The 19,583-nt window shown below is 31.1% G+C and overlaps 1 protein-coding gene across 3 annotated transcripts in view; it reads left to right on the top strand.

The window, feature by feature from the left end:
* The window catches only part of Rcd-1 (Required for cell differentiation 1), a 43,145-nt gene extending 24,002 nt beyond the window's left edge, over positions 1 to 19,143 (top strand). For 2 of the 3 annotated variants that reach the window (XM_035370234.2, XM_035370235.1), the window contains exons 7-9: positions 3,669 to 3,767; positions 8,735 to 8,826; positions 18,462 to 19,143. In XM_035370234.2, coding sequence (XP_035226125.1) covers positions 3,669 to 3,767; positions 8,735 to 8,826; positions 18,462 to 18,627 — 357 coding nt within the window. In that variant the 3' untranslated portion in view covers positions 18,628 to 19,143. The remainder of the gene's footprint in view (positions 1 to 3,668; positions 3,768 to 8,734; positions 8,827 to 18,461) is intronic. The other variant, XM_035370236.2, reaches the window with a different exon arrangement.
* The last annotated feature ends 440 nt before the right edge of the window (positions 19,144 to 19,583 follow it).

Raw genomic sequence — 19,583 nt, 5'->3', positions numbered from 1 at the left:
TGATCTTGCAGAATCAGAAACTCTTCTTTCCACACCGTATATAGCCACAAAAATCTGCGATCTGAAGAATTGACAGGACGCGAGAATGGAAGAATGTGATGTTTGTTCTTTCTAAAATGGAGGGTTTATTGTAGAAGGAATCATTTCTTCCATGAAGAAAAGAGAAACTAGTTGGCTAGACAATGAGATCTTGCTGGATTTAATATATGTAGATCCGAAACATTGAATTTTCTTGGATGACGAACAAATTGAAAAGGCAAAGAAAACCATCTATGAACTTTTCATTAAGAATGAAATTATTCTCAGAACGATTAGAGAATTCGAATCAGTACAGTCAAACTACAGACATTGCATTTGAGTCTCTATCATCCTGTTCCAGTGATGAATTATATTTTTAGAAATATTTTTGGATAATATTGAAAAGGCTAAGGCAAAGCAAATGAAAATAAAGAACCAAGAGCCTTTAGATATAAAATGAAAAAATACAAGCTTTCTACACGGCCTATGAAGAAATAAGAGAAATATGATTGTGCTTGCAAGGCACCTCTTTTAGAACTTATAAAAATCTGTCCTGAAAAGTTAAAAAAAGTAGCCCTAACAGTAATAGCTCTTCCTCCTACTCAAGTTAGTGTGGAAAGACTCTTCTCAGCTCTGAAGTTTATCAAATTGGATCAATGGCCCTCCAACAAAGATCTTGCCAAAGCTATATACTGTTTCTTAGAAATAACGAATGCCAGTTTTTCATTTCATAATAAATGCTAACTAATACAAATAATTTGCTATGCCATCAGTTTTTTTTTCCCCTGTAGCATCTATTACTTCTTTTATATTAAAAAAATAAGGTGAAATTCATGTGTATATGTTTACATGTATATATATGAGGGAGTCGGAGTCTTTAAAATTCCAGGAGTCGGAGTTGGTCATTTTTCTTACCGACTCCACAGCCCTGGTTTTGAGGCTAATATATCATTCGGGACTAATGTCCCTTTTGGGCTAATAAAAGGAAATTTTTTGCCTTTTTCTCTTTTCGATGCATTTTATTCAAAACTCATGAAAATATCTACTCATTGTCTAAAGTCAAAGTGAATTCCTTCTACCGAGTAATTTTAAGTACAAAAGTCTCTAAAGCCTAAATCACAGAAATTTTCTGTCGTATGTTTTCATGAAATGTACTTAAATTTAAAGAGGAAGAAATAATAATACCAGCTAGAAACGTTATAAAAAATGAGCGAAAAGTTAAAAAATTAAATTAACCCTTTGTTGCATCATGTCCACTCCAGTAGACAAAAGTTTAAATTTGTTTATGCTTCTGTGAATGCCTTAACAGATTCCATTCCTGTGTTTATTCATTCTATATTATTAGAATTTTCAACTGTCGATCATAGATGGCTGTATAGCATCACTAAATAAAGCATTGCTATTTGGAAAATGGCTGCTACTTCTGTTTCCAAGTTCGTACAATTTCTCATAGTGAACATTATATAATATTGCTTACATTTTCTTATACTGCCATTTTTATTCATAATTAGTAATTTTAGGTATTTTATTTTAAATGTCAGTGTGAGAAAATTGTGGAGTGAGTAGATAAAGATCTACCGAAAAGAGTGAATTGAAACCCAAATGTACTGCTTATCAAGCCAAAACACCACTGGAAATGTTTATGTTTGGCTAAAATGGAGGGTTTATTGCAGAAGGAATCATTTCTTCAATGAAGAAAAGAGAAATTAGTTTGCCAGACATTGAGATCTTGCTGGATTCAATATATGTAGATCCGAAACACCGAATTTTACGATAACGAACAAATTAAAAAGGCAAAGAAAGCCGTCTATGAACTTTCTGGACAGTCAAACTGCTGACATTCCAATTGAGTCTCTATCATACTCTTCCAATGATGAATTAGATTTTGAGAAATAATTTTGGATAATATAGAAAAGGCTAAGGCAAAGCGAATGAAAATAAAGAAATATGATTGTGCTTGCAAGACACCCCTTTTAGAACTTATAAAAATCTATCCTGAAAAGTTAAAAGAAGTAGCCTAACAGTAAGAGCTCTTCCTCCTACTCAAGTTAGTGTGGAAAGACTCTTCTCAGCTCAAAGTTTATCAAATCGGATCTATGGCCCTCCAACAAGGAAGATCTAGCTGAAGCTATACCGTTTCTTAGAAATGACTAACGGCAGTTTTTCCATTTCATAATAAGTGCTAATTAATATAAATAATTTGCTATGCCATCAATTCTTTTCTGTAGCACATATTACTTCTTTTATATTAAAAAAATCTGATGTGTACACCACATGACTTCCTTTTACGGAATATTAAATTATACGCATATTTTCTTGCATTTCATTTAAACTTATTGGATTGAATTAAATCTACTTTGTCGACAGTGCATAAACCACAGTAGAATAAATGCATTCTTTAAAATTCACTCTAGTATTTGTTTACCATAGTGACACTCTGGCCCTAGATTCACTTAACAGTATTATATTTCGTTCATATTATAACTCATGCACAAAATTTATATCATTTAAAGAATAGAATTATCTAATCGTTGCCACATGTTCTATTCAAATACTATAATAAATAATAAAGCTAGAATGATGTATAAAAAAATTAAGCAAATAAAACACAAAAGAAACAGTTTTTCACAGACGATTGAGTATTTCTCATTCAATTAATTCAGTTCTCACTTCGCGACAAGGCAAAAATACATAAAAACTCAAAATATCTATATTAAAAATTACTAAGTAAATCTTAAACACTTATTTCCTCGAAAAAATTCCAGAAAGGATTAAGCATGATTTAATTGGCAATAATAAATGAAGGTGTTATCTTTGTTGTTGCGAAGCTAAGTTTCTCTAGATTGGCAACAAATCCACTAGTCTGCTGTTTCAAATGCAAACAATCAATGGCCGCCATAAAAAAAAGGCTTAGCGGCACTTAAACAACTTTAAAATTGTTGATAATTCTAAAAATATTGCATTCAGATTTACTAAAGGCATAAAAACCTTAACTGGAAGATAAAAACAACATAATTCAATCATTTTTAAAGCAAAAAATGTACAATTTACAAACATAAGAGTAAAGAAACTGAGATCACTGAGCCGGGTAACAGAGTGGATATATATATAAATATATTTATACATGTTTGGTGCGGCCGATTGCAACCAAAATACGAGGTGCACATCTACATGTTATAGCAGTCCTATATACAAAATTTCAACAATCTGAGGCTACTCGTTTTTGAGTTATGCGAGATACATTTGTACAGACGCCACGAAAAATTCTCTTCAGAATTCATTTTAAAGCAGTTTTATAATTTTTTTGAAGGAAACGAGTCTTTTATTCTGTCACGCAAATATCATGCAAAAACAATGTTAAATTGCATTCGATAGAGGTCAAAATGGATATTTTCGTTGAAATATGCTGCCTCAAACTTTTCACGATTACTATACTTCCTTTTTACTTCATACAAGGAAGTAAAAATAAGCTGTAACCCATGTGTAAATGTTTATATATATATATATATGAGGGAGTCGAAGTCTTTAAAATTCCGGGAGTTGGAGTCTGTCATTTTCCCTACCGACTCCACAGCCCTGCTTATTAGTGCATACATTTTAAATTTTGCATAACTCTAAATACTATTTTTTTTTTTTTTTTTTTTTTTAAGGTTGCAACATTTATCTTGCAGAAGATTCTACTCGATGAAACTGGTTTAAATTATATATGTCAGACATACGAAAGATTTTCACATGTAGCTATGATTCTTGTAAGTCCTCTCCTCATTATTTTAATTTGCTTATATTTGTTGCCGTAAAATTGATGTTTTTCTATCTTTTGTAGTGCTATCAAAAGCACAAAGAAAAAATGCCTGACTTTCGATGTTATATTACAAAAGAATTCATGAAGCATCAATGTATTGCATGCTTTTTTCGTGTAACCATTCGAAAATAAAAAAATGGGTTGAAAAGTGTGCGAGATGATTACAAATTTTTAATTCAAGCCAGAAATGATTGTCAGTGGTCTTGAATTATTCTAAATTATGCTTACATTCAATTATAATATTTCTAACCGGCCATTGTCAGTTAATTTTTTCAGCAGTGTACTATCTTAATATCTCTTTGTTCAACAAAGAATGGAATTCCTGCCTTTTTCTTGTAAGGAAGAACCAGTCATTTCCTGGAAGGCCACTTGCTGTTAGGGTAACCTGAAAATCTCATGGGACTGTTTGTGTAGAAATTTCTTGACTTAGTTTTCAGATTGCATAGATGACAAAGATGTGATTAATTGGAACTTCCAAAAAATCATTTAAATAAAAATAACTGACTATAAGAAAAAAGATGTAGTAGTAGAGAATTTTATTGGATATTTATGAAGAAATAGATTTATCTAATAATGATAAAGTAATTTATATTTATGTATTTTTATAGCTAATTTCTAATGTCTTGATCATAATGGTGAATTCAAACTTGAATCTTTTTTTTAGAGAAAAAAAATTAACCACACGATAAAGATTAATATATCTATAGCGTTGTTATATGTTTGCAAGGATTAAAATTGTTTCAGATATAACAAAATCCTTGTTATTTATTAATTTAATTTTATCTGCAAATAACCAGTGAATTCAGAATAGTGACAGTAGGTGAAATGATTAGTTTGGGTTAATTGAATATGGCAAAGCTAATGAAAGCTATCTGCCCAAGGGAAGAGAAGCCATCTTAGGCCCATTATCACACATGCATTTGTTTCACATGAACAATTGTTTCGGAAAATTTTTCTGCCTGGTTTATTATTGAAATAAAGACTCGCAGTGTTTTTCCTTCTTTTTGAAAAAAGTTGCAAGTTGTTCATTTTCAACTAGTCAGCTTCGAATGCTATCAGCTTGTTTGTAATGGAGAACCAGCTTCCTCTGTGTTAACCCCAAAGTGATCAGTGGTGATTGGCTGTTGTGATAAAGCGGAAAAACTGTTCTTCCGAAACAAATGGGTGTGTGATAGAGGACTTCCTAATGGAAACTGGCTTTTATTCATGTTACACATAAAAAAACCTTGAAAATGAACCATGCATCTAATCTCTCTGCATGTGATCAAACTTAGATTGAACTCGCAACATCCAACCATCTTAACCACCCGGCCACTGCTAAAAGGGTAAAAGTGGGGTTTATTATTATTATTATTTTTTTTTATTTTTATTTTTTTATTTTTTATTTTTATTTATTTTTTTTTAATAATTATTTTATTTTATTTTATTTATTTATTTATTTATTTATTTTATGTTTTCTGAATAAATCTTCTTCTGTTGGAGGAAAGCCATTAGCCTGGGCTAACATTAAAGACACATGGAAAAAATTTTGTCAGAAACCCCGTAAAGAGACTGTGGCAAACAGGCCGTGATTGCATGGCACATCATCTTAATAAAATTGGCATTCTTCCATCTAATATATGCCAGATTTGTGAAACTTAGGTATCATGAATGCAGATTTTTTATTTGCCCAAAACTAGATAAAGAGTCTCGGAAGCATGGTGAGATAAGCAAACTATACTGGAATGTGAGAACGTTCATGAACTCCCTGTAAAGACTACATCTCTGATGTTCCTTTCCTTGTTTTTGAACTTTTATTCCCATATTCATTTGTTCCAATTCTTACTTTAAATGTTTTATTTTATATGATTGTTCTTGTATGACACTTGAGCTGTTTTATATGTATGAATTGATTATTCCAATAAAGCCATACGTAACAACAACATATTATTAACTTAAATTCATTAGACTTCTTACATCCCGAACTGTTACAAATACATCAAATAATGTCAGATTAATATATCTTAATATCATAATTGCTAATTTTATATGTTTCATTAAGTAATACATTAATTGTCATAATTTCAGGTATTTTATGCTTTACGATTTTTTGCTTGCGGATCATATCACTAGCTCATAGCAAATGAATTTTACCCTGCCAGTCAGTTGGCATACTGCTAGCAGAGCAATTACTTATGTTATGTGGAATGGTGGTCCTTTTAAATTTTTGCAAAAGTTCCAGATATCGTGATACTATTGTGAACTTTTGTCACAATTACTGTAAGCCCTGACAATAGTGAGAGGAATTTTCTAAATAAAAATGATTTAAAAAAAAAGTATTTTAGAACAAAAGATGCTTGTTTTATATGTAAGAAATATTTAAAAGGTATAAATGTTTATGTATTTTAAGAAATCTTTCTTTCTGCCTCAAAAAAGCAGCAAAATAATACTATAATTTTAAAACATCAGAATGAAAATTTTTCTTCAAAAATAAGCTTAAATTTATTTCCTTGTAACCTCATTTTGAAATTTTTTTTTAGTTATTTGTGAATTTACTGCCCTTCTTGATATACATTGAAACCTTTCCTAGCAGGAAGAGCCATGTAAGAAACAATACCACTTTCTGATAGTTGTAAACAAAGTTGACTTAGTATTTTCATGAAGCAATGTATTATGTTTTTGAGAAGAAATATTACACTTAAATTTAGAAAAACCTTCACCAACTCATGACTGTCACTAAGACAATTAAAGCACCAATTATATTTTTTATTAGATCTTTATTTTTCTTGATGTTCCATCTAATTCTTTAAATTTCATGTACTTGTTTAAATAATAGATACCATATCAGAATTTATATTGAATTTCTTTTATATTGGTAAAAAGCAATTATAGATCTATTTTTCTTTGCACTTGGATTAAAAACAATACCTTTCCTGAAAAGTGTTCCAATGAAGCACCATCAATTATTCCAAAATTCAATAAAACTATCAAATATAGTCATTATTAATAACCTTTTAAGACCATAAGTAGATTATCAGGATGAACCTTTTGTAGTAACATGAATATTAACCGTTGGGTAATTATTAAAATATCAATATTAAAAAAAAGAGATTTAAAATATTAAAAAAAAAAGAGATTTTTAAAGAGACCATAGTTAATAATTTCACAATCTTTTTTTTTTTTTTTTTTTTTTTTTTAACCACATGGTCTTTTTTATCTTTCTTCCTGCATTTGCATGCAGGGAATTTAAACTGTGAATTACTTCACCGGAAATATCTGCCTTAAGCTCAAATGGTTGGCATGATTATTGGATGGTTAATCCAAGAATGTTTTCAATAATCATATGGCTATTTGTTTTTTGTCATCATACTACTTAGACAACTTGGCCCAAGCCTAATCTTGTATGATGCAATATGAATGCCTGAGCGGTAAAGTATCTCAAAATCTCCCGTTAGGATAATGCACAAATTCAGGTTCTGCATATCTTCCATCATTTTGTATAAGAGAAACACTAGCAAGGTTATTTATAACCAACCTTTCTTGCACATAAAACATAAATACAAGAACTGTACACTTAGATCAAAAGCAGCAGATTATGTTGAAATACTATTTGTGATTGAGAACTATATGGAGGGTAGACAATTGCATGGTTTCTCAGTTCAAACTCTGCAGTGAAAGGTCTATAATATACACCGACTCGTATAGTACATGTAGTGCTCTTGATATATTCTCTGAAACCTAGAATGTTGTGGTTGCTGAAGTGCTGAAGCTAAATATGAACTTAAGAAGCCATGGGTACCATCTTTTTTGCTGCTGGATTATTGAACATGTAGAGATAAAAGGTAACAAACTGGTAGATATCACAACAAAATTTGCAGTTCAGTTATTGAGTCAGCCAGTGGAATATTGAGAGAATACTAGAAACTAAAAGGATGAAGTCTTGTTAAACTTGTGTAAGAATCGGCCACTACCAAATCACTCGCAGTTACCTTCTAAAATCGGAGAGTGAGACAATATGTCCTAACTGGGATAATGTTCTGTCTATAAATCTTTTTTTTTAATATTGACATTTTAATACTTTGATTGAAGCATTTTAATGATTGAACTTGCCTCTTAACCATTTAATTAGAAAAGAGGTCAATAGCAGTTTTTTCAGCACATGAAAGAAACCATTCTTTATGATATTTCATTTATTTTAATTTGGTTTTGAAGTTGTATTTTAATGTTTCATGTTTTTGATTCTACTTCTGTTTACATCTGAGTTATCTCAACATTATCTGAGTTTTATATATTTGTTCACCTCAGCATTCATTATTTTATTACTTCCTTTGATTTTATAAGACTTCATTTAATTTATAAGTCTTTTTGAAACTTGTGCCTAGAGATAACTTTTACTGGTATGTAAGTCATAACCTAACAGTCATAACCTAACAGGTGTTTGGCATATATAACTGTTGAGGCTGTGTGCCAGGAAATCCACCACCACTGTGTAATTATTCCAATGCTTGAGCTACTGGAATCTCAGAATTTAAATTCTAAATATAAATGGTATTGGTGTATTTATTTTATTGGAGAAGATTTTTTATTTCAAAGTGAAGTATTTTTACACTAAAATTAGTAAGTGGATGAATTCATGTGGCAAATAATGAGTTTATTTAAAAATATATGTCATAACTGTTTCAAGCTTAACTATCTTAATTTGTGTTACCTTTTTTTGCAGAGGTTTGGAAAATTTCATGTTAACTAAAATAATTGTGATGATCTGTTTTTGAAAGTTCAATCATTAGTATTTTTAAAGCTTTTGTCTAATTTTGTTCTATATCTTTATTTTATATATATTTTTTATAGTCTTTCAGAATCTTCTATACTATCCACTGCTTTATTTATTATAGTGATTTATTAAATCACTTTTTTTGCATCTATTTTTCTTTTTAGGGAAAAATGGTGCTTTCATTAGCTAAAGAGCAATCAGCTCGTTTGTTAAAACATGTCATTCGCTGCTATTTGCGTCTTTCAGACAATCCCAGGTAAATATACTTATATCTCATCAAACATATATTCATCAAACATATATTTCAGTTTTTTGAATACCCACTTATTTATTTGAAACATTTTAGAAGACATTTAAATAATGGGCTGAGATTTCATTTATTGAATCCTTTTTGTCTGCATTGAGATCTGTGTTTATGTATATATAACAAAATAAATTCAAACAAAAGCCAAAATATAATACATAATTGACTTTAAAATGTGACTAAAGCTGCAGTAAATCAAATATTTAATAAAAATTTCAATTTGTTTATTTATGCTAAAAGGAAATAATCAGTGATGCAAGTGCAAAAACAGTAAAACTATAAAAACATACAAATCCAAATACATGGCAAAATGGAAAGTTTTTTAAAGCTTACATTTTTTAGCTTAAAAAAGAAATTTTAAATATTTTTATTTTTGTGAATACATATATGTATATTGTATTTGATTACATAGTTCTCCCTACCTTTTTGATACACAGTTCTAGGATTTGTTCAGATGTTTGTGAAAGTCTTCCTTCCTGAAGGCATTCATAAAGTGTGTTTTCCTTAATTTCGCATAGTGATCATTTTTGTCTTACTGATTGATTTGTTCATGAATTTTGGGTCGATGGGCTGATTCATGAAGCAATAATATTGAAAAACTTCAAGAAAAGTGAAATATCTCATCATGTTGATGACTGAAGATTATTGCATGTAGCAAGACAGACTGAATGGTGACAGAGATTATGATAACAGTGACAGTTGCATTAATTTGCAAGCTTTAGCAGATGACACTGCAATAGTTGCAGCAATATTAAATGATTTGAAACTTGGGGAATAGCTGTAGATAGCAAGAATAGCAGTCTGCATTCTAGGTATGGGGAAGGTTAAATGAAGATATTGTACTAATTTTGTATTGTTAATATTACTGTGTATTCTTATTGGAATATAGATTTATTTTAAATAAATAATATGATAGTTGCAGTAGTTTATCCATGGACACTTTTCAGTTGTTATTTCTTACCATAATTGCATCTTTCAAAATTAAATTGTTGAGGTAATTTTCCCTTCTTAAATTTTTCAAGATAAAGTAAGTAAAAAAAGAGGGTGAAATACGTAAGTAAATACAGTATATAGTGATGAGGTCGTAAAGTTGTGCGCTTCCAACCTGCACGCAACAAAGTGGTGACTGCTGAAAACTGGAAATTAGACAGAGTCTTGAAGGGTTTAAATCCCTTTTTATTCAACTGTAGAAATTACAAATGCGTGCTCTTGACGCTCACAAACTACGCCGACCCGGCGGTAAAATAAAAATATTAAACTAAAAAGAGATAATAACAAGTGACTAACTACGAGGCTCTCTAAACGTAACTAACCTCACCGCGTTCTAAAATACCGCTGATAATTCAGCAAACTCTGAATATTATGTTGAAAAATTAACAATTTGCCGAGGCAAGCACACAGGCCGAAACGCGTGGTTCTTCAATTTCTAACTAGCCACCTCCACACTCGTGAAGCAAGAAAGCACACCTTCGAACTCGTTTCCTTTCTATTTAACTCAGAATACTTCCGCTGATAAATTTGAATCCTTGCGCGTTCTACTAAAATTTACATACTCTGGCATTGGCAGTTCCAGGGGAAAGTAAGGATTGACAGGAAAGATAGTTTAAACTTAAAATAAATGTTAGTTAAAATAAATATAAACCCTACATGGTATGAAAATTTTAGCTAAAGGCTTATAAAAATAAAATATGAAATTCTAGTTAAATGTCTTATTTATTCAAAAGTAGAAAATACTAATAATTGTTTATGTACAAAAAATATCAAATTAAAAAATAAATAAAATTTATAGAAAAATTGAAAAAATAAAAAAGGACAATTTATAAGATTTAATTTCTCGTATAATTCTAAATATATGCACCAAGTGGTCTTATTGGTGTAGAATTGAAATTTCCCAACTAACACTTTTTTCATCAAGTCAGACTATACAGATTTAATTGCATGCTTATTTGTTTCTCTAATTTTTCAAGTAAAGGAAGGCATTTTTGCATATTCCCTATCTTCATGTATCTTTCATATAACTCCACATAAAATGATTAAAGGTGTGGTCTGTGTTGGTATCATTTGTTACCTTTTTTAGTGATATGTTTTCTTAACCCAGTTCTTTTGCTAAATGTGGTTGCCAACCAAGAAAAAACATTTTTGGCTCCACTGTGTCAAATATATTCTATATGAAATGAGTAGCATAGTAGTAAAACTGTTGTTAATTTTGTTCAATAAATCGTAGTTTAGATTTTCACTTAGATTAGACATTGCTCAGTGAAGTTTTATGAATGCAGACATTACAGTATCAAGACGTATATTCTCAGTTTGTAATATTTCCATTTCTTAATTTAGAAGTCAAACAACAAAAATCAGTGTTATATTTTAAAATTTTCACAGGACTAGTTTCGATGGTTTTACCGAAACATCAGCCTCAGCTGCAAAAGTACATAAAAATTTCAATTTCTTATATCAAAACTAGTCCTGTGAAAATTTGCAAATATAACACTGATTTTTGTTTGACTTCTAAATTAATATTTGTTCGGCGTGTTATTGTATCTTTTTTCCATTTCTGTTTAACATATTTTTTTCAGGTGGATGCGAATAAGCTTTGTTGTTAAACCAAGTATTTTTATTTCCCTCCTAATTCAACATTTCCTCTAGCATCTCAACCATTAAATTTTAAAAACTGTGTCAATTTTTTATATCCGTCTTCTTTAGTGGTAGATAAAATTGCATCTACTGTATACACCTCTTAATGTGATTGCTGTTTATGTTATCATTCGGATGTTATGGAATTTCTGATGGCCAACCCATTTGTATAAGAAAATGTGGAAAATGTACTGCTTATTGTTAAAATAAATTTGGTTAATAGTATCAAAATATTAGGGAATAAATTTCTTAAACTGAACTAGAGTCACCAAATAAAAGATAAAATCACCAAATGAGATCAAAATAAAATTTTAAAATTGACAAGTAACATAAAAATGTCAGCAGGTAAGAGAATAAATTGCCAAATCATTTCAGCTGAAATCGAAATGAAGCCAACACCTTTTGATTTCTGTAAGCATTTAAAAAAAGACAAAAAAGCAACTTTAGTTTGGTGTACTCTTTGAATAATTCTATTGATTCTGAGAGTGATCAGTTAGGTGCCCCCCTCTTAAAAAAACTGCAGAATCTTTGTTTCTTGAAGAAAACAATTACCTGAAAGCATTAATGCCAAATTAAGAGTACTATTTTGCCTAATTTTAAGTTTTACAGTGGCATGTTCGCTTTGAATGAGGGATGCCTTCTGAGTATTAAGATAAAGGTACAGCGTGGGTCAAATTATTTTTAGAAACAGTATTAACAGTTCATAGACAAACTTTTGCATTTTCTGAATTAAAATGCTGTGAAAATACCAATTTATGTAATCTTGATATTTTTATATTATTTACATTCCATTGCTATTTTGATATTGCACATTAAACAGCACCTGCTGTAATACACAAGTCTCATAGTTTCTAGTACTCTTTCTTTACAATGAATTTCATTATACGAGGGCTATCCAGAAAGTAGATTACGTTTTGGAATAAAAAAATAAACAAAGTATAGGAAACAAATTTTATTATATACAGATGAAAGCCACACTCAAATACTACTTTTCTACATAGTCACCATACAAATTAAGGCATTTATCGTAGCGATGTACGAGCTTGGAAATTCCTTCGTCGAAAAATTCGGCCGCCTGCGCCTTCAACCACTTCGTTACCTCTTCTTGCAGCTGTGCGTCGTCATCAAAGCGCTGCATAGCCAGCCACTTCTTCATTTTCACAGTTCGTTTCACAGTTCACATGTTTCACCCATGTTTCGTCACCAGTAACGATGCGATCGAGTAAAGAGTCACCATCCTTATGGTAAGCGTCCAAAAAGTTCAACGCTGCAGCCATTCGCTGATTTTTGTGGTCCTCTGTCAAGATTTTTGGAATCCATCTTGCACAAAACTTGTGGTAACCAAGCTTTTCGCTGATGATTTCGTGCTACAAACTTCGCGAAATTTGTGGAAAACTCAAAGAAGGTTCCGTTATTGTGAAATTTCGATTTTCACGGACTTTAGCATCGACTTTTTCGAGAAGTTCGGCGGTCACTATGCTGGGTCTCCCACTTCGATCTTCGTCGTGAACATTGGTTCGGCCATTTTGAAATCTTATGACCCACTGACACACTCCACCTTCAGTGATAATGTTGTCCCCATACACTTCACGAAGCTGCCGATAGATTTCTATCGGTTTACAGTTTTTTGCAGTCAGAAACCTTATTACTGAGCGCAGCTCGCGGGATTTTCAATTAACGCAGACATTTCAAACCGTCACAGTATCTGAACGGAGCACAGCACGAACCTCTCACTAGCACGGCTAGATGCAGACTGAGCTGCGCAACGCTCTGACCCCAAGATGGCCGCGCTAGCCCCGCCCCTAGCGGACACAGACGGAAACGTAATCTACTTCCTGGATGGCCCTCGTATCTCTAATTGTGGCGAAGACTTCCATATATTAGTTTACATTAAAAAAAGCAATCTGTATAATCTTATAATTATGAATTTTTTACCATATAACATCAATTACATCACTAAACTAAATGTCATGAATATATAGTCAGTTTAAAAATGAATAAACTTAAAGATGTTTAAACCTTACTATGAAATGACCTTTATAAAATATTTCTTTATCCAAAATATTCTCCTAAATTCATGTTAAATTATTATTATTTTTAGTTTTATTTTCGTAAAGTCTTCATTCACTATTTCCAGAGTTAAGAATTCAATTAAAAAATTTTCCAAACCAAGAAAGAATGTCTGTCTTAAAATTTTAATAGGTAAACCTTTATAATATGATTTAACAATATGCATAAATCAATAGCATTACAATCATTCTAATAAAATAGTTTTATTATATTTTGGAACGATCTTGTATTAAACTCACAAAACAGCAAGATTTCTTATTGAGTCTTTTCAATTATTACTATTATTAATAATCCAAATTTGTGTTTTTGGTGTGAAAGAAAAGTGCCATATTTGACTTCCATTCCTTTACTTCTTAAAATAACTATCTCTTAGTTATCTACTTTAAAAATCTGTATAATCTGTACTTTAGAATCAAATAACTTACTTCTGATATATGTATATTTAATTTATACAATAGTAGCAGAAGTATCTGATGGCAGTTAAGTTAGATTGAAAGTAATGCATCTAACAACAGAGAGAATAGTACTGCTGTAATCCTTCTGTAATAATGATATAAAAATATGATTAATATATTTTTCAGTCTGATGTGATATGGAACTCACATAAAAAATTTCCATAGAAAAATAAATTTTCATCATATCAGCAACAATGGCATGCAGTTTTCAATGATTTTAATCTTTACTAATCAAATAGTCATAAAAGTTCCATCCAATATTCAATTAAATGTGGCAAAAAAAGTAATCGTAATTGATCAGAAATCAATAACACGAACAGACATACACACAGACAGGCATTCTTCTATATATATAGATTTTGTAAAACTTACAAATCTTTTACTAACAAACTCTATGATTTGAAAGCGAGCAGTAGCAACACTTTTCTAAATAAAGCATTTTTATCTCCAACGAGCGAGACTGTTACCACTCGGAAAAAAGAGTGCGAAAATTAGTGGTTTCAGAATTTTTAATTAATATCTCGGCTGATTAAAGTTCTACGAAATTGGGAACAGTCAAAATGGCTAACCACAAATTTTTGGAATCTGGAATAATGTATTTAATGTTTGGCAATGCTATTTTTATTTCATTGGAAAACTTAGAAATCTTTTATTAACAAACTGTACGATTTGAAAGTGAACAGTGGCAACACTTCTCAAAATAAAGCAGATTTTTATCTCCAGCATGTGAGACTGTTGCCACTTGGAAAAATAAGAGGGAAAATGAGCGTTTTCAGAGCTTTTAATTACTCTCGAATTTTAGATACTTTTTTTTTTTTTTTTTTTTTTTTTTTTTTGGAAAAAAGTGGATGTTGACCTTTCCCAGGACCCAGAAAAGAGTTGTAGAAAGTTTGGTGACAATAGGCTATAGTAGGGATTGAGTCAATCGCGAACTAACTCACAGACATTCTACTTTACATAGAGAGATTCTGACTGTATAGGCTATATATGCAAATAAACAAGGTAATGTTCTCATTGAAAAAAGATAAAACAGAACAATAGATGATGCCCAAAGTGAATTATTGAATTTCACAGTAATAATATATGGGTCAAGCCTGTTAAGAGTATGTAAGATATCCAAATTTTTACAACTTCAGTAATTTCCACCATAGCTTTTAATCGTAGGCATTGGTGTCAGAGATGATTCTCTGAATTTCGTTCATATCATCTAGACGCTTTGTGTTTTTCAAAGGCATTTGTATTCCATTTCTCAGCAGTCTTCTGTTTCAAAACCTTATCATCTTGACATATTCAATCTGCAGATTCTCCTTTCTTTAAAATTGTAGCGAGTCTTGTTATGTATACTGACAGTTCTTTTAACAAAACCTGTCAGTTTTTTATGGAACTTTGTACTACTTCATATTCATATAATTTCTTGACTACTTCAGCAAAAAATACCATGTTTGAATATTCATCCACAAAGTTTTCATAAATTTCACCATTTAGAGACATTTAATTTGGTCTGTCAGCATTAAACCTTTCAGCAAATCAAAATCTCTCACTTCCACCTCATTCAAACACTCGTCTGGGTAATTTCTCAACTCGAGGAAAATCCTTTTATACAATACCTGCACTCCACTGGTACTGAACAAATTTGACACAAGCCTCTGGGCCCAAATTAAAATGTTGCAAAAGAATTTCCTTTACATAGATGTAATCTCTTCTGGCTGCCATAAAATAATGGAAATAATGTTCATCAGCAATAAAGCTATCGAGTACGACACATTTGCTTTGTGAACCGGATGCTGAAACATCGTGAAATAAAAAGAAATATCCTACGGGTCGGGATTATATTTAAGTTTTGCAGCTCTCTTATAGACCTTGGAATAATATTCTGAGTATTTAATTTGCTATTATTGAAGTTTTTGAACAGCAATTGTTTTAACTCTCTTTCTTTCCTTCTCGATCCCTCTTCTCTTCTTAGAGCGTTACATTGTTCGATCCATGTTTTAATGATACTCTAGTGTTCCCTTGGCAAGTTTTTCATCATAATGAGGACTCTATGCATTGAAGTTTTTAAGGTCTCATATTTTTTCACTGGGAGGAACATCTAAACCTGTAAGTTTTATGAGATCTTGTTTCTTGTTTCCTACCCTTCCCAAGATATGACATTTTGTAAATTCCAAAAATTTTAGAATGATGCAATAAAACAGAAATACAGTTTTTTCCTGTTCCCTTTTTTTTTTTTTTTTTTTTTTATTGACTGAGAAAGACTACTCTTTTTTTTATTCTTTTTTCACTCACCTCAATTCACTGAGCACAATTCGTGGCACAGCAGGTGGTCGACTTTCTCCTGCAAATCTGTGTTCGCAAACCGATCACTGAAACTTAATGCACTCACTGTTGTAAATCAAAGGAAGAATCTTTCCTTCGCCTGTTTTTGCAGGCACTTCGTGACATAGTTTTGTTAAAGTTGGCACTACATGAAGACCAGGGATGTCTCACTCACTTCTTTCTCAATCCCACTGCTGCCACCGATTTTATACATTATCCTAACTAGGTGTAGCGAGTTGACACAACCAAGGAGGTAATGTATTAAATTGATTTAATATTCAAATTCTAGGCTATATCAAATAATTTAAAAGATTATGTTCTCAGCAACAACAAAAAAAAAAAAAAAAAAAAAAAAAAAGATGATGCCCAAAGTCTGCTAAAGTTCCTATCCAATAGTCGGACTTCTCGGCATTTTTCTTTCAGATGTAGGGTGAAGTTCCTATGTAAGGCAACCAGCCTTGTTGCCTGGGCTCACCACCTAACTTAAAAGCTGTTCTTAAGTTAGGTAGTGGAAAATCCAGCTGGCTATTGACTTATTCTTAGCTTTCCACATTGCTCTTGACAGAGCTGAAAATGCAAAAGAGAAAGTTCCTCTCTTTTCGCTAACAAAAAAAACTCGCTTTCTCTCTCTGGAACTGTGTTCATTGTCTTTCTTCAAGACTTCCCAGGGGTGTCGGGACAATTTTCTGAATTTGCATTTGCCATAAAATTTTCAGAGCATCTCTCAATTGGCGAGAGCACTCTTATTGTTTGCAGATGTAATGTTGACAAGCCTGGGGAAAATTTCCATGAGAATTCTCCAGCTGCCGGTTGGTACTTAAATCCGGGTGATCAGGAACAGGTAGTTGCTGCATAACAAAACAGTTCTAAACAGATGCTCTAAACAAGGAATTTGGATGTAGGACTCCGATATTCTAGTTTTTCTCGGGAACAAAACAATGTTTTTTCTTTGAACCACCATGAAAGAAAATAAAGGCTTTAGAACAGTATGTAGTTATCAGTAGTGTTCAACTTTCTCGAGAATTCTTAAGTGGTCATTTGAAAGTAACTTTTCTGAGAATTTCAGAGTGGTTGCCAGAAAATAGCTGAAGATATTACAATATGTATCTAACAAAAGTTAAAAATTATAAAAAATAAAATACTAACCTGGAGGGGGGGAATTAATTGAATTTAAAAAGAAAACATAGAGAAACTATTCACATTTATAACAAAATGAGATGTAAATTGAAAGATATTGAAAGTTGAAAATATATTGAAAAATTTTTTAGAAATATGTTAAAAACTTAAAACCTTAACGATCAAGTACTTAACTCGTGTTTTGTTTCATCATTTTCACGCAGACTAATATAAAAAATAAAAAGTAAAATACAAAACAAAAATTTTTATGCCCACTCTCCAAGTGATTACCCCAAGCCAAAATCAATTTTAAAAAATTAAAAACAAAATATAAAACATATACATATATGTCATGGTTTTTTATGTGCAGTTGTGGTGTCAGAAGTGGAAGGCTGGGAAGGTGAACAGGTGACGCCGACACAAAAATGAATTAGTCGAATTCCCAATCTTTATTTCTACACATATAAAATCATATCCATAGATATTTATCCAATCATAATGAAATCTGATACATTTCTATCATTCAGTCATAATGAAATATGATAAATTTCTACGTACATTGGCCTTTTAAAGGGAAATGACTTTGTCAGTTAAGAAGCAAAGCGATGAGGATTTATTCGCAGTGGTGAAGCTAGTAAAGGAATGACATAGTTTTTTGTGCCAGGAGTATTTATACCAAGTCTGAGGTATAAGTAGAGCTAATCTGTGATTGTTTAATTTGAGATTTTTACAAACGGAAGATTTTTGAATTTGGGAGAAGAGATGAATTTAGGGGGAGATCACCAAATCTAGAATGTTAATTTTGAGGTTATCAATTATTTTTAAAGCAGCTATCGTATTTTCTTATCTTGCATATATATACATATGCAAGATATAAGAAAATTGTATATATATATAATACATTTTAAATCTGTGGATTATAATGGCACTTCTGGCACTGAAAATTTTATGTAGTTGCTTTAATTTCCTACTATTATACATATCTTTTCCTCTTTTTAATAGAGCTAGAGAAGCTTTAAGACAGTGCTTACCTGACCAGTTGAAAGATAACACATTTGCAAATTGTTTGAAGGAAGATAAATCGACGAAACATTGGCTGAGCCAACTGCTAAAGAATCTTGAAACAACTCCTGTGTCTGAGGAGCGACTTGGTTATGCAATGCAATGAATACTAACTATTTAAGGCAGTGTTTACAGGACCAATTGAAAGTTAAGAGGTTTGCAGATTGTTTGAGAGAAGGTAAATCTGCAAAACACTTCTTTTGAGTAGTCGGGTGTTAAAGAATATTGAAGCATCTCTTTTTCTGAGGTGTATATTGAATGAAGCAAGAAATACTTTTTAATGTAGGTATGCAGAATGACTAATGTACTATGAAATATTTTCATTCATAAAGGAGTTTATTTTTCTATGATCATTCATATGATAGTGTACATTAAAAAGTATTGCAAATGATTTAAATTATTTACGAACTTAAGATCAATTGTTATTTTGAAGTTCCTTATGAAATAAATGCCTTATGCATAAATATTATTTCTGACAAAGCTGTAGACATATATAAATAAATGATTTTTTTATGTTCACTCTTTTTTTGACAGCTCATGTAAATTTGAGTATTTTAAAAGATGTAAAAAACTTTATCATCATGAATGTGTGTTCTGTAAAATAAAGTCTGTTTGAAATATATCTTGTATGTTTTTTAATTGTTGATATATTTTATTCAATTTAAGTTTCACCATATATTGCAAATACACATTTCACGAACTGTGGTTGTTATTTTAACATTATATGTTAGCTTAATTTTATTTAAATCTGTGGTCCATTTAATTCTAATTTCTCAATAAATTTGCTGATACTGGAAATAACCTCCATAAAATGGGCAACATTTCTGGACAAGGTATCAAAATTTCTACTTTTCAGCAAGTGATGTCTTTTCAAAATTGTGTTGATCATGTAGATTATTAGCATAAAAACACACCTATAAAATTCTTTTAAGAGCTATCTTGATTGGAGGTCTAGGAATTTAGGTGGTCATATTTTCTTTCATTCTTCTCTGAAAATGTCAGTATCAAAGTGATTGTAATTCAAAGCATGTATGAATTGTTTATTTGCTTATCTTGAACATT

This window comes from Stegodyphus dumicola, chromosome 9 (assembly GCF_044657685.1).
Source record: "Stegodyphus dumicola isolate Sdum_Otavi_A_Nest chromosome 9, ASM4465768v1".
NCBI classification, from domain to species: Eukaryota; Metazoa; Arthropoda; class Arachnida; order Araneae; family Eresidae; genus Stegodyphus; species Stegodyphus dumicola.
This window is presented reverse-complemented; position numbering and strand designations above follow the sequence as displayed.